The sequence below is a fragment of the Antechinus flavipes genome, chromosome 3 (genome assembly GCF_016432865.1).
Source record: "Antechinus flavipes isolate AdamAnt ecotype Samford, QLD, Australia chromosome 3, AdamAnt_v2, whole genome shotgun sequence".
NCBI lineage: Eukaryota > Metazoa > Chordata > Mammalia > Dasyuromorphia > Dasyuridae > Antechinus > Antechinus flavipes.
In genome coordinates, this window is record NC_067400.1 from 322,266,599 (window position 1) to 322,281,714 (window position 15,116).

Consider the following 15,116-nt stretch of genomic DNA (forward strand, 5'->3'; position numbering starts at 1 on the left):
TGCCTTATATTTGACATAAAAAATTGAGGTCTTTCTCTCTTGAGTTCCCTCTTCTTCTTCTATCACTAAGGTAGCTTCTATTTCTTCCTAAAGGAATCCCATGATGAGGTGTTCTTATTCTTTACTAAGGCTCACCTTTCTATCTGATTACACAATTCCTTTCAATCTCATCTTCTTTAGCAGACTATGCCCTCTGTCATCTCCTCTTTATCATCTATTTTCAGCCTCTGTCTATTGGTTCTCTATTGTCCATATCTATGTTCATGTCTCCCTTATCCTGGAAAAACCTCACTTGATTCTCCCATACTTACTGTCATCCTACATCTTTTCAGTTATTTACAGCTAACCTCCTAGAAAAAATCATCTATAAGCCTCCATTTTTTTTCTCTCACTATATTCTTAACCCTTTACAATCTGGCTTCCAATCTCATCATTCCACCCAAATTGCTCTCTCCAAGTTACCTATAATCACTTAGTTGCCAAATCTAAGGGCTTTTTCTCAATCCTATTCTTGATCTCTCTGCAGCCTGACACTGTTGATCACTCTCTCCTCCTAAGTTTTAAGGATACCACTCTGTCCTAATTCTCCTTCTAACTAATTGATCATTCCTGCTAAGTCCCCTTTGCTGGATCCTCATCCATATCACACTTTCTAACCATAGGTATCCCTCAGTATTCTCTTCTGGGCCCTCTATTTTTCTCCCTCCATATTACTTCCCTCGTCAGCTCCCAAAGATTTAATTACCATTCATACACTAATGATTCTCAAATCTTTAATTCTGCCCATCCTCTCTGATGATTCCCAGTCTTGCATCTCCAACTGTATTTCATGTATCTTGAAATGATATCCAGTAAACATCCAAAACTTAACATGTCCAAATCAGAAATCATTAGCTTCCCCCCTATTTTTCCTATCATTATAGAGGGAAACACAATCCTCCCAGTTCTTCAGATTGACAACCTAGGAATCATCTTGACTTCTCACTCTTTCTCTCTCGCATGTCCTCAAATCCAATCTGTTGCCAAGGCCTGTAAATTTCCCGGACCACTGCAATTGTCTGTTGATAAGTCTGCCTGTCTCAAGTCTTTCTCCACTTCTAATCCATCTTCTATTCAGTTAAAAAGTGATTTTCTTAAGGTACAGGTTTCATCATGTTATTCCCCCACTCAATAATTTCTACTGGCTTCCTATTTTTCCTACAACTAATACAAATGCTCTATTTAGTATTCAAAAACTTTCATAATATAACCCCTGTATATACCATTAAATACTAGTAGATACCAGTAAAGACAGAAAAAGGAATAATGAAAGAGTAAGAACCACTAGTCAGGTGACAAATCTTGTAGATTCTATTTCCACAATATCTCTGGCATCCATCCCTTTCTCTCTATTGCCTACTGAAAAAGCTCCTCATTGATCTCCATGCCTCCAGTCTCTTATCTTCCCCTACTCATGTCCTACATTGTAGCTAAATTGGAATTCCTAAAGCACAATATTACTATATTACTTAACCATTCACCATTGCTTCAAGATAAAATATTTTTAAAAAATCAAATCAAAAGTTCTTTAAAATATTTCATAATTTCATTTCCACCTGTCTTTCTTAACTCATCACAATATTATTCTGCCACTCCACGCATCCTACACTTCAGTAAATAAAACTATTTTATTGTTACTGGCTTACTTATGTTTCCACATATATATCATTCCACTTCACACATTCATGCCTTTGTACAGGATATCTTCCATGCTTGGAATGCTTTGCATGACTGTTTCAAAAAATACCTCACTTGAGGCAGCTAGATGGCTTAGTGGATAGAGCACCTCCCCTGAAGTCAGGAGGAACTGAGTTCAAATGTGACCTCAGACACTTCCTAGCTGTTTGACCCTGGGCAAGTTTAACCGCAATTGCCTCAGCAAAAATACCTCACTTCCTTCAAAGATCAGGTGCTACTTCCTAAAGAGGTTATTGTCTTGATTCCATCAGACAGGTTTTTTCTCCTTCCCGTGAAATTACTTTGAATTTACTTTACATGTTTTGCATGTTCATATTTGTGTAAAAGCTAGTTACTCAATAGGACATAAGTAACCTGAAGATAAAGATTTGCATTTTTGTATTTGCATCCCCAGCCAGTACCTAAACAATATCTGAAAGTAAGTGTTCATTAAATGGATGAAAATGAATTGCTCTCTCCCCAATACCACTGAAAATTACTCTATATATCTTCTTTATCCACTGTGTACATGCTATTTTCCCAGATGGTAATAAAGATCTCTTTCACTCAGTCAAAAAGAGGTGGGGCAAAAACTACCCTTCAACAAATAAGTCAAGTAAAACAAACATACAAAGTGGCCATGTCTGAACTACAAGTCTTGGGTTATGCTTTAGGTTTATCATCTATCCATCAGGAGGTGGATAGGATGCTCTGGAGAAATGGCTGTACAATGCCTTGATCAGAGTTCTTAAGTCTTACAAAGCAGTTTCTCTTTAAAAGATATTATTCATCAATATACGATTTGCCCGGTTTTGGTGATTTCACTCAGCATGTATATCGCTCTGTATTCTCTGAAATCACAATTTTTATGATTTTGTCACGCAAAGAATATTTCCTTATATTCATATACCACAATTTTTCTCCCTAAGGCAACTGGGAGTAAGTGATTTGCCCAGGGTCACACAGCTAGGAAATGTATGGTTGAGATCAGATTTGAACTCAAGTCCTCCTGACTTCAGGGCTAGTGCTATATACCATAATTTTAAAAACCATTTTCCAACTGATGGGCACCTCCTTAATTTCTAGCTCTTTGCTCTAGTTTTTCTTTTTTTTTCCTTTTTAATTTCTGCTTCTGGATCAGGAAAAGTATTTTGCTTATAATTATTTTGTACTGTCTTGTATCTTATCCTTTTCCTTTGTATTCTTTTCTATCTCCTAGCAGATCTTGGTTGAAATATTGGCTCATTTGTCCTAATGAAGACTTTGTGGTTTTGTGTTATGACCCACTTTTTTGTTGCTGTTGGTTACACTACTCAAAGCATCAAAACCAAAAGGAAAGACCTATGAAGAAACTTCCTGTATTTCAGTACAAAGGAAGCATCTTCAATTCTGTCTCATTACAGCTCTCTATTCAAACAGGAAGTGATCCTGGTGTCAGATAATCATCATCTTTGGGACACTAGCTTTGTAGGTATTTTTCTTATCTTGAGCATCACATTAAACTGTGGCATAGTTCTATGTAAATAGAATTATCTGGATTCATAATGGTTAATGGTGCCAAGCTTTGAGCTGCTACTAATGTTACAGACTTCTACAGAGTTAATTTTAAGAGTGATTCCTATATAATGATGCTAGTATTATCCCCTGACCTCTGGTCATAAAAAGTTTACTGTTAAAATTTTTCTCTCCACTCTGAATTCCACCATCTTTTCATAGATTTCATGGCTGGAATCTTTCTCTTTTATGGTATCTAAACATTATCTAAACAACGAAAAAGTTTCATATCACTGCATGTGTAAATAGTTGAAAGGTATAAAGTTACTAAGTCATAAAGATGATCCTGCCATTTTTTGAGTGCTATTAAGAGATGTAAGATTTCCTTGTTGTTAAATATATGGCTAGTATGTTTTGTAACTTAAAAGAAGTATGGAGGTAAGAAAGGAGGAAAAAGATGAAGGAGTAACAGCATCAAAGATAAGTATGTTTTTCTTTTTTCAAAAGGTCATCAATCTAGTGGGAATCTGAACACATCTATAACAAAGAAAAAAGGTAACAAAACAGTAGAGAATAAAAGAAAAAAAGTATTTTTTAAAAAAGATAGATTAAAAAGAGAAAGGAGATAAAATTTTTTACTTGATAGTTTTTCTATCTTATTCCACGTGGCCAGCTGGCTATCTCTAATAATTTTTTTTTTTAATTTGATGTTACTGGTAATTTGAAATATTAGAATTGTCTTTAGATACAATATAAGAGCAAGAAAGCGCCGAGTAAAGAACTAAGCATCTCTTGCAAATTTGGCACACGAGTCTTCTTAGTAGCTTTTTTTGGCTTCCTTCCTGGTTTACTGAATTATTCCAGATATCTGCGGTTGTTAGATCACTGATCTCCTGATAAATGACCAATTCTCTTTGTACTATTTGGTAGCTGCCTTTGATCAGTTCCCAAAACAGTCCACATCCAATTGAACTTAAATGCTTTCTGATAAGGAAAGTGTTGAGACAGGTTATCATTTGCAGTTAGTAAACTATTCAGTCTTTCTTTGTTTTATTTTTCCTGTTACTAGATTTTTATCCAATTTAGACAATCTAAAGAGGTATGTTTAATTTAGACAACTTAACGAGGCAAAGGCAAAGTGCTTTAAGCCATATATAGTTTGATCTAATTTTTATTACTCTATAGTAAGAAGTGGTAGATCACAACAAATTAAAGAAAAATCTTACCAGGAGCCAAATCCCATAGGCCTCCTATCATAATCTGGTAAGTCTGGAGCAATCTTGCATGCTTGTATGTTCAGGTATTTAAATATGTGAATTTTGCCTTTTATACATATCTAGAGAAAAAGAAAGAACAAAGAACACGGTCACATCTTATCCAAAGTACTAATTTATTACAGTCTTGCCTTATTTAAAACAAGGAGGGGGAAAAGTGTCATTTCTATATATGCAAGCTAAAAGAAAAATTACAAAAAATGAATTTTAGTGTTAAAAATAAGAAAATATTTGGTGGGTGGTATGTTTTTAATAGAAAATTGGTATATGTGTGTGTGTAGATATATATATTTGGTTCTCACATTACATGTTACAGTATCAAATATGTTTCAACAATTAAGCAGTTCTACTAACTTTGATTTATAAATGTAGAAAATGAAACAATATTAAATATCTATCCATCATTAGTAGTATTTGAATTCTAGTTTTTATTCAATGTTTTATTTTCCCTCAGTTACATGTAAAATTGTTTTATACATTTGTTTTTAAAACAAAGTTCAAGATTCTCTCCTTTCCTTTCCTCCCTCCCTGCCCTACTGAGAAGATAAATTTGAAGTCAAGTAAAACACTGCCATAAAAAGTCATGTTGCAGAAGAAAACATTCCCCACCATAAACACACACACACAAATCCTCAAGAAAAATAAGGTTAAAAAATGCTTCAATTTTTATTCAGACATACTCAGTTCTTTCTCTAGGTATGGAGAGCATTTTTCATCTTATCACCTTCAGAGTAGTCGTGAATCATTGTATTGCTGAAAAGTTATTCACAGTTGATCATCCCACAATATAGCTATATACAGCACATTTCACTGTGCATGAATTCATGCAGGACTTTCCAGATTTTTCTGAAAGTAACCTGCTTATCATAGAATCTCTAATTTTAAACTGATATTCTACTAATTGCATAGTGTCTAATTTAAAAAGTGGCTATTTTTGTGCATTGGAAATTTCCATGGTACTATATATACTTATGTGGGCCAGACATTTTCATAAAGAAAATTATTTTTAAAGTGTTTATTCTTGCACTAACTTGTTTTCTATAATCGGTTTATTAAATATTTCTTCTCAAGTTATATTTGCACTTTTTTTGAGACTTCAGAGGTACAGGTGGCAAGATGAATAGTGCTTGTCATGAAGTCACGAAAGTCTGAGTTTAAATTTATACTCAGACACTAGCTATGGGACTTTAGACAAATCATGATCTCATCCAGCCTCACTTTACACCCGACTCTAAAATAGGGAAATAACACCTATCTCTAGGAGTTGTTCTGAGAATTAAATGAGAAACTTGTAAAGTGCTTAGTTCAACATCTGGCACACAAAAGGCACTTAATAAATGCTTGTTGTTTCTTCTCCTCTTACCTCCCCCCCCCATTTCCAGCCCCAAGGCCATTTCCAATTTCTCTCATATTAAGAGAGGTCCTTGCCATTTTCAATTTTAATAATTTTATTAATTAATATAATTAATAAGAATAATTATTAGAGAACAAGAATAATGTACACCATACCAATATCAAGAGCTACATGCTTTTAAAGTGAAAATTTAAATTCTTTGGGACTATTACACACATAAAAAAAATTTTCTCCCCATTTAATAGCATTTTATTTTTTCTATTATAAGATAGTTTTCAACATCACTTTAAAAAATGTTTTCACATTATTCATGTTGTGAAAGAAGAATTAGAACAAAAGGGAAAAATCACAAGAAAGAGGGAAAAAAAAGTGAAATAATAGTATACTTCCATCTACCTTCAGACTACATAATACTTTCTCTGGATGCGCATAGCATTTTCCACATGAGCTTTTTGGAATTCTCTTAGATTATTATACTGCTGAGAAAAGCTAAGTTTATCAAAGTTGATCATTGTACAATATTGCTATTACTGTGGATAAAGTTTTCCTGATTCTGCCCGTTTTACTCAGCATCAGTTCCTGTAAGTCTTTCCAGGTTTTTCTCAAATTTGTCTGCACATTATTTCTTATAGCATATTAGTATTTCATTACATTCATATACCATACTTTGTTCAACTGATGGGCATTCCCCTCACTTTCCAATTCTTTCTCACCACAAAATGAGCTGTTATAACCTTTTTGTACATGTAGGTCCTTTTCCCTTTTTTTAATAACCCTCTGGGCACAGTTCCAAATGGTCCATTTTCTAGAATGGTTGGAATAGTTCACAATTCCACCAAAAATACACCAGTGTTACAATTTTCTCACATTGTCTCCAAAATTTAATTTTTCTTTTTCTGTCATATTAGCCAATCTGAGAGGTGTGAGGTGGTACCTCAGAGTTGTCTTGATTTACATTTTTTGAAACAATCCATCTATATATTTCACAGAGATTTGTAGCTGCCAGACCAATTTTAAAAATAACCAGAAATGTGTAAGAGCAGAGAGTAAACAGCAATTATAACTTCAATTCTGGAATTTTTTTTTATTATATTGTGGCAAATACTATGAGAGCTAATAGAATGCTGCAATAAATGCAAGATTAATTCAGAATTGTATTTTATTTGTAAGTTATAGAATAAATTATATTTAGTCACTATTGTTGAGCAAAGGGTCAATCTTTTGCTCTACTAAATTATAAAATGATCATTTTTGAAACATAGTTACAAAAATAATAGCTAGATAAAATAAATGGACATTTTAACACAGAAAACTGAAGAGCACAATTTTCTCTTCCTTCATAAAATACTTTGATTACATTTCCAAAAAAAAAATTCCAAGTGAAGAAGAAAAAGTAAAGTAGGAAAGAAGAAAGAAAGGAAACTGGGAAAAGGGGAAAAGGAAGTAGAAAAAGGGAAAAAAGACTGAAATCAAGAGATTGTCCCACTTTTAGCTATTCAAACTTTCTAAATGATAACACAATTTTTCTTAAAGACTTCATTTTAAAAAGAAATTTAAATGGAAATAATCTAAATGTCAAATTCTATCCTCTGTACAGTTTACAATAGTTCACCTGTGCAGGAGGAGACTGTAGGGGGTTGTTGTCTAGGGTGATCATCTGTAGGTGTCTGAGGTTCCGATAACAAACAGGGATTGAAGTAATTTTATTGCAGGAGAAGTCTAACCGTATTAAAGGCAAGTCGGCGAGCTCTGTATGTATGGGGGAAAAATGGAAATGGCTAGTCAATTCAATCTAAAATCCCAAAGAACTAAAACCATATGACCATGAATATACATTCTTGTAACACTATATTCATTTTTTACCCAAACTAGAATTGGCACCTAAATAAAGCTTTAAGTCAATCATTATGCAGAATCAAAATTTATTTAAACAATAAGCTACTCTTTAAAGAAAATGCATTGCAGGAGAAGACTGTAAGGAAGGGATCAGTTTCTGTTGATCAAGGAACAAAGGTACCAGTAGGTCAGCACTACTGAATGCTCTCAATATCCCTTGCTCCTAAAGTAATGATCATTAAACTAAAGTCCCACAAGAGATAGGATGAAGAGAAAGATCGGTTGGTGGGCAAGGAGAGAGAAAACAGAAGAAATGCATGAATTTTGGGTAGTTTAATTAGGTTATGTGTATTAGACATGTTGAGAGTTTTTTTGAATTTTAAATCAGAAAGTCCAAAGGTCTATCAATACTCTTAACTAATGAAATTCCTCCCTGGATAAGATCACTGATAAAAGAATCAAGCTCTATACAAGATAAGGGTCTAGATCAATCTATGACTTCAGTTTCTAAGGACTAAAGATGAACCTTAACCATCTCTGTTCCCTCCCCACCCCCACCCGGTTATTGATCTATTTCAATTTTCATTCCATCTTTATTTAAAAAATTTTAAATAAACTTCAGTTAAATAACCAATTAGCTTTTGTATTTTTCAGAATGAAGAATTTATTCTGGAAATTGTAATTTCATTGATCATGACAAAGAGGGACCTGAAACATTACTTTTGCAACTTGAGAAATAGATAGATTTTTGTGTATACTTCCCTGTGTTCCACCTATAGTTCCTATAGCTAGGCATACTATGTACACACATTCAAATAAATACTTAAATAATAATAAAATATTGAAATGAGATATATATCTTCTCAAAGAATTTTCGTATATTATATTATGTCATAAACTTTCTTAATCAAAAGTAACATTCATTTCCCCCAAGCATTTCTATAAAATTTCAATGCTAGGGGATCATTGCACTTATTAAATTTCATCAAACTTCTACCTGAGATGAGTTTTATTGGTCTCTAACTTTTAGAATGTTCTCAGTAGTTCTTCATGCAAATGGAGGAGCATCAACTTTGGCAAACCAAAACAAAGATGATGCAGTAAAAGGAATTACCAAACATCAAACTAACCAAAATAGGCTAAAGATTTTAAGATATAATGTATTTTCATAAAGTGTTACAAGCTTATAAATATATATATATTTAAAAGTCAAAACAAAATATTTTTTTTTCCCTCACCTTCAGGTAAACGCATTAAATGATTTCTTCTGATGTTAAGGTCCCGCAAAGACTCCAAATTGCCAACTTGGGGAGGTAGTGTCTGAATTTCGTTACAGCTCACGTCCTATGCCAAAAGGATAAAAAGTAAACAAATATTGAGTATTAGCAATTTATTTACATCAAACTATATGAAAAATGAATGGACTGACATAAATCACCTCTAAAATCTTTAATATTCCTAAAAATTCTTGTTTCCATAATCAAATCTGTTTAATTTTCAGTTTGTTCTGGTATTTACTTTTGATGATACCAACCATTACCATTATACTTAATAATACTATCTATTTCCAAACATGAAGCATTAGGATAACAGCTAGGATATAGATTCATCACAACTACAATAATTTGGGCAAACGGCATGGTCCCCAAAATGCTAAAAAAAAAAAAACCAAAAAACCAAAAAACCCCTAAAAATTAACCTTCATATGCAGATTCCAAGACTGATAAAAAAAATCCATATTATATTATTTTGAAAGTAGATAGAACCATTTTCAGATTCATACTCATATACTGTATGTATACCATAAGCAAGTCATTTGGGTGAATAAAATTTCAAATTGTCACCAAGAAATGCCAGCCCATTAGTATAAGAGTGAAATAATATAGATACTATTTAAAAGGTTCCTATTGTCAAGAAGTTCATTGGGCTAAATTAGAATTAAATAATTAAGTAAATTTAAACTTGTTTTTGCTTTAAAGTGTCTTTTACAATATTATTGAGATAATAGATGTTATTTTGACTTTTCTATATAGATATTGGAGAAATGTGATCACACTAAATAGTAAGAGCCTAACTGAGCTCACACATTTTAATTTCTAGTTTGATCTTCTAACCATCAAATTTAGCTTTTTAAAAGGATGCACACAGAATTCAAGTGTGTAGTGGTGTTCTACACAGGGCAGATATTCATTGTTAACTAAATTTAACATTTCAAATATGATATAACATGAAGAAATCATCTTTAACTGCAACACAAAGCATATAAGTTAATTATAGTCATGTCAATCAAGAAATTATTAAAAAAAAAAGAGAGAGATTATTAAGAGGAGGTTTTAGAATGTCTTCCTCTAAAGTTTTAAAATAAAATTTGCCAAAAACATTTTAGTTTTGTAAAACTCCATATGAAGTCAAAGATTTGGGCCAGATGAGTTAAACACATTTTTATGTCCATCATTCACTGTATATTTCAAGTTGGTCTCTTTATTATTTAATGAACTTGAATCTCTAAATATATTTTTAAAGGATAAAGATTCTATGAAACAGCCTCAAGTACTCCATAAAAAGTTATGGAGCTATATTATGCCCCACCACCCCTGAAACTAAGAGTTATTTCCAAGAAGACTGAAGATAATTCAGTTTTTTTTGTTAACTTCATAGTAGGACACAAAGTAGCTAATTAAAGCATATATAAATAGAAAAAATTTGGGTAAGATATTTCAATTTATCTGCAAAACTTGTGAAAGAACATAAATGTGAAACAAAACAGACACAGTTTACATGAACTGGTCTTTTGTAAAACTTGTATTAGGTTTCAAGTATTTTTAGAAGTCAAATAAATGGCAAAGTTATATAGAAAGTAAAAACATCAAAAAATGTCTAAGAGAACACTGAGATGGATTCTTTCCAAGTCTACAAATATGTTCCTATTTTCTGAATTTAAATGAAGAAATGTGAACCAATTGTGAGGTAACTTATATTGCTCATCATATTCAACATTTCTTTAAATGCTAGTGAACTGAATTTCATTTTAGCTTATGATTATAATGGCAGTTCAGGAATGTATATGGACACTTTAAAAGGAAGATAAATAGAAAAAATTACAATGAAGACTCTAAAAATGCAACCATATTAAACGGGGAGTATTAGCCCTGAAGTCGAGAGGACCTGAATTCAAATGTGGCCTCAGATACCAAACACCTAGTTGTATGACCCTGGACAAATCACTTAATCCCAATGGCTTCACAAAAATAAATAAACCGGGAATGCTTTTTGCTGTAGTTCGTTCATTTCAGTTGTGTCTGACACTTCACGACCCTGTTTGGAATTTTTTGGGCAAAGATGCTGGAGTGGTTTGCCATTTCTTTCTCCAGCTCATTTTATAGATGAGGAAACTGAGGCAAATAGGTTTAAGTGACTTGTTCAGTCATACAACTAGTAAATGTCTGAGGATTGATTTGAACTTAAATCTTGCTGACTCCAATGCCATGCACCCCTCACAGTCCTGCTTTTCAGTGAGAAACAAGTTTTTTGTTTTCTTCTACAACTACAACATTATGAAAAAGTAAATTACTAATATTTTTGTACAGATTGAAGGTTTGCAAAGTGCTTTACATACATGATCTCATTTGATTCCCTTGATAGCCCTGTATGCTAGATATAAATATTGTTATACTGCTTTATAGATGACAAAAATAAAGTCTTCTGACCTTGGGTTGATAGTAACTATCCATTTGATAAGGGGGTTCCTGGAAACTCTAAAACTCCTTGAAGGACAGATTCTCTTTGAATCCTAGCCTCTGTAAAAGACCCCGCCCAAGGGAAATGGGATAAACAGCTTCATTCCTTATCTATCACCCCCATTGATAACACTCACTACTGATTAAGCTTCCTATTGAATTAAAGACCAAATATAGAGACACTCCTTCAATCCTATTCAAATTCCACCTCAAGCTGAACACACCCTCATCAAGAGCAAACCCCAGCTTGTAGCCAAGGCTTCTATTATAAAAAGAGCCAACTTGGGGCTCAGTCCTTACAGAGGACTTAATATGCCATCTCTGGCATAGCAGCAACCTCTACCTGCCTCTTTCACTGTTACCTTCTCTTAACTCTCTCACCTATTTCCCTAACAAGACTTTATACCTCTTTGTTGGGATTTCTCTGCTAGAAATTTTATATCTGTCAGACCTTGCCACTAAGGAATTCAGCCTTTCTATTCATGCATAGCAAAGGCTAACTTCCCAATGCCGATAATAAACTTCTTTTTACCAGTCCAGCTTTGTGGGTTCGTAAACTCCTTTATAAAGGACCTCTGTGCCACCAGAAGGGCACAACTCCCTGTCAAGTGCTGAATCCTAAGGAGATTTAGGGGAGCCAAACCCCTTCATTTGGTTCCCTGAACTCCAAACCTGCCACTAATCTCATCATTCAACTCCCTGACTGACCACCAGGAACCCTAATCTCATCTTTCTGTTCCCTGACTGGGAACCCCGAAATCTAGACCTCATCATTTGGTTTCCTGACTGGAGAAATCCCCAAATCTAGAACTCATCACATTCAGTCATAACAGTTAACCAAAATCCCTCATCTAAATTAGGATTTGATATCTATATTTCAACATAATTGTTTTCCTTTGTATTCCTATATGTTTTGTTTTATGCATTTAGAAACATTATTCTGAGGAGTTCATAACCTTCCCCGGAGTACCATAGGCTAAAATAAGGGCCTCTGAGCAAAGTGATATTAGTAGATCATATTTGAAAAAAATCTGATATATTAGTGGCAAATTCAGGGTTTGAAAATGAAAACCCCTACTAAATTATAACTCACAAAAATCCAAACCATTAAGTTAGAACATAGATCTAATGAAGAAAAGACCCAAAAATAGTTTTAAATGCTCTTTTTTTAATGTATTATCTAGTATGGCCTTGGGAACTCAGTTTCTTCCATGGTAAAATGAGCAGAATGGAAAAGATAACTTTTCCTTCCAGTTTTAAATCTATAATTCTATGATCCTACTAGTGAGCCAATTAGCTTTTTGATGAACCTCAATTTAGCCTATTTTTAAAAAAGAAACCCATCACTGGTCACAGGAAAAAAAAATTAAGAAGATAATGGTTCAATAGATAAAAATCTATTACAAATCCTGAAAACAAAATTCAAAGGTTTTGTGTTTTCCAGATGAATAAATTTTCATATATAAAGAACAGCATATGTAGATTTCACAATCAAAATAAAGTATTAACTTACAAGCTCTGTCAAATTTCTGAGATGTCCAATTTCTTCAGGAAGAGAGACCAGTTTATTGTTACTGGCAATTAAGACTTTCAATGGGAGATTACACATATGTACTGGCAATGTTGAAAGCTGATTCCGACTAAATGGAAAAGAAAAAAGGAAGCAGTAAGAGAAGACCACCAAAGGAAAAATAATTCACATTCACAATTTGACAATATATACTAAATATAAGATGCATAGCTTCTACATGGAACTAATATTTAAAAAGTAAATGCTTTACAGTAAAGATACATGTATTATCAGTAATTAGCCAAGTTTTAATTTCTTTTCATACTTTTACCTTCAACAACTTTACTGCTTCTGCCCACTGCCTACAAATATGACCAGATTCTGAATTAAATCAAATTTAAAATTAAATTTGAATTTGTCAAATTTAGGATTAATTTTTTCCTCTTTTTCTTTATTATTATTATTTTTATAGCTTTTTATTTACAAGATATATGCATGGATAATTTCTCAGCATTGACAACTGCAAAACCTTTTGTTCCAATTTTTCCCCTCCTTCCTTCCACCCACTTCCCCAGATGGCAAGTTGACTAATACATGTTAAATATGGTAAAGTATATGTTAAATACAATATATGTATACATATCCATACAGTTATTTTGCTGCACAAAAAGAATTGGACTTTAAAATAGTGTACAATTAACCTATGAAGGAAATCAAAAATGCAGGTGGACAAAAATAGAGGAATTCTATGTAATGGTTCATACTCATCTCCCAGAGTTCTTTCACTGGGTATAGCTGGTTCAATTCATTACTGCTCTATTGGAACTGATTTGGTTCATCTCATTGTTGAAAAGGGCCACGTCCATCAGAATTGATCATCATATAATATTGTTGCTGAAGTATAAAATGATCTCCTGGTCGTGCTCATTTTACTCAGTATCAGTTCATGTAAGTATCTGCAAGCCTCTATGTATTTATCCTACTGATCATTTCTTACAGAACAATAATATTCCATAACATTCATATACCACAGATCAATTAAATTTTTAAAAAATCATTATGTTTTTATTACATGATAAGGCATTGTGCTATGCTTTGAGGGCACAAGAATGAAACAAAACTTCATGCCTATATAACCCTCTCAGGCTACTGTATAATCTCTCTTGCTTTTCAAAGCCAAGCTTCTAGAAAAAGCTCCCCATTAACTTCTAAAATCTTTGCAATTTGGCTTCTTAGGAAGCAAATTGCTCATTACCAGGATACTAGTGATCTCCTATCTGTTCATTCTTATGTCCTTTTTTCAATATTCATAATATATGACTTCTCTTCAGCTTTTTACACTATTAACTAACTATTAGCTTCCACTTTAGTATTCTTTCTTTTTTAGGTTCTGGTGATAATGTTCTTTCCTGATTTTGTTCGTCACTACTCCTTCAAAGAGAAGACATTTTATGTCCATCAAATGTGGGTACCTGTTCCTGTATGTTCTGTTTTAGACTTTCTCTCTCCTCCTATCTCTATCTCTCTCTGCAATCTCTGAGTGATCTCACCAATTTATAAGGTTTCAAATACTTTCTATATGCAGCTAACTCACAAATCTACATATCTACTGCTTTTGAGTTTCAGCCCTTCATTGCCTATCATCTGCTGGATATCTTCTCAGTGTTCCAAAAGCATCTCAGACTTCACAAAACTCATTATTGTTTAGAGAGAGAGAGAGAGAGAGAGAGAGAGAGAGAGAGAGAGAGAGAGAGAGAGAAACTGCCAACTATCCTTCATTTCTGAGAGAAAAGCGCGGAGGTTACACAGCAGTGTGCCTCCTCTCCGCCATCTTGGCTGAAAGTGCTACTATCCTTCATTTCTACAAGAATAAAAACATTCTCTAATAATCCAAATTCACAACTTTAGAGTCCTACTCATCTTTTTACTTTCTCTCTCCCATCATATTCAGTCAGTTGCCAAATACAATCTGAACTCCATGTATCTTTCACCTATTTCTCTTTATTCACATAGTTAGCAATCTAGTTCAGGCTCTCATTATAATAAATACTTGTTGAATGAATTCATTCAATTCCTGCCTGGATCATTGTAAGAGTATCTTAAAGCTGCTAAAATAATCTTAAAGCAAAAGTCTGATAATATTCCTTGTTCAAGAATCTGCAATAGCTTTCTATTGCTTTTAATACAAACTTCTC

At 33.2% G+C, this 15,116-nt stretch overlaps 1 protein-coding gene across 7 annotated transcripts in view; it reads right to left on the reverse strand.

The window, feature by feature from the left end:
• Positions 1-15,116, reverse strand: part of LRCH3 (leucine rich repeats and calponin homology domain containing 3) — a 156,609-nt gene that overhangs the window by 75,957 nt on the left and 65,536 nt on the right. For all 7 annotated transcript variants that reach the window (XM_051985492.1, XM_051985489.1, XM_051985491.1 and 4 more), the window contains exons 3-6: positions 12,925-13,051; positions 8,913-9,018; positions 7,451-7,587; positions 4,437-4,546 (exon numbers count right to left, since the gene is read on the reverse strand). In XM_051985492.1, the coding sequence (XP_051841452.1) occupies positions 4,437-4,546; positions 7,451-7,587; positions 8,913-9,018; positions 12,925-13,051 (480 nt within the window). The remainder of the gene's footprint in view (positions 1-4,436; positions 4,547-7,450; positions 7,588-8,912; positions 9,019-12,924; positions 13,052-15,116) is intronic.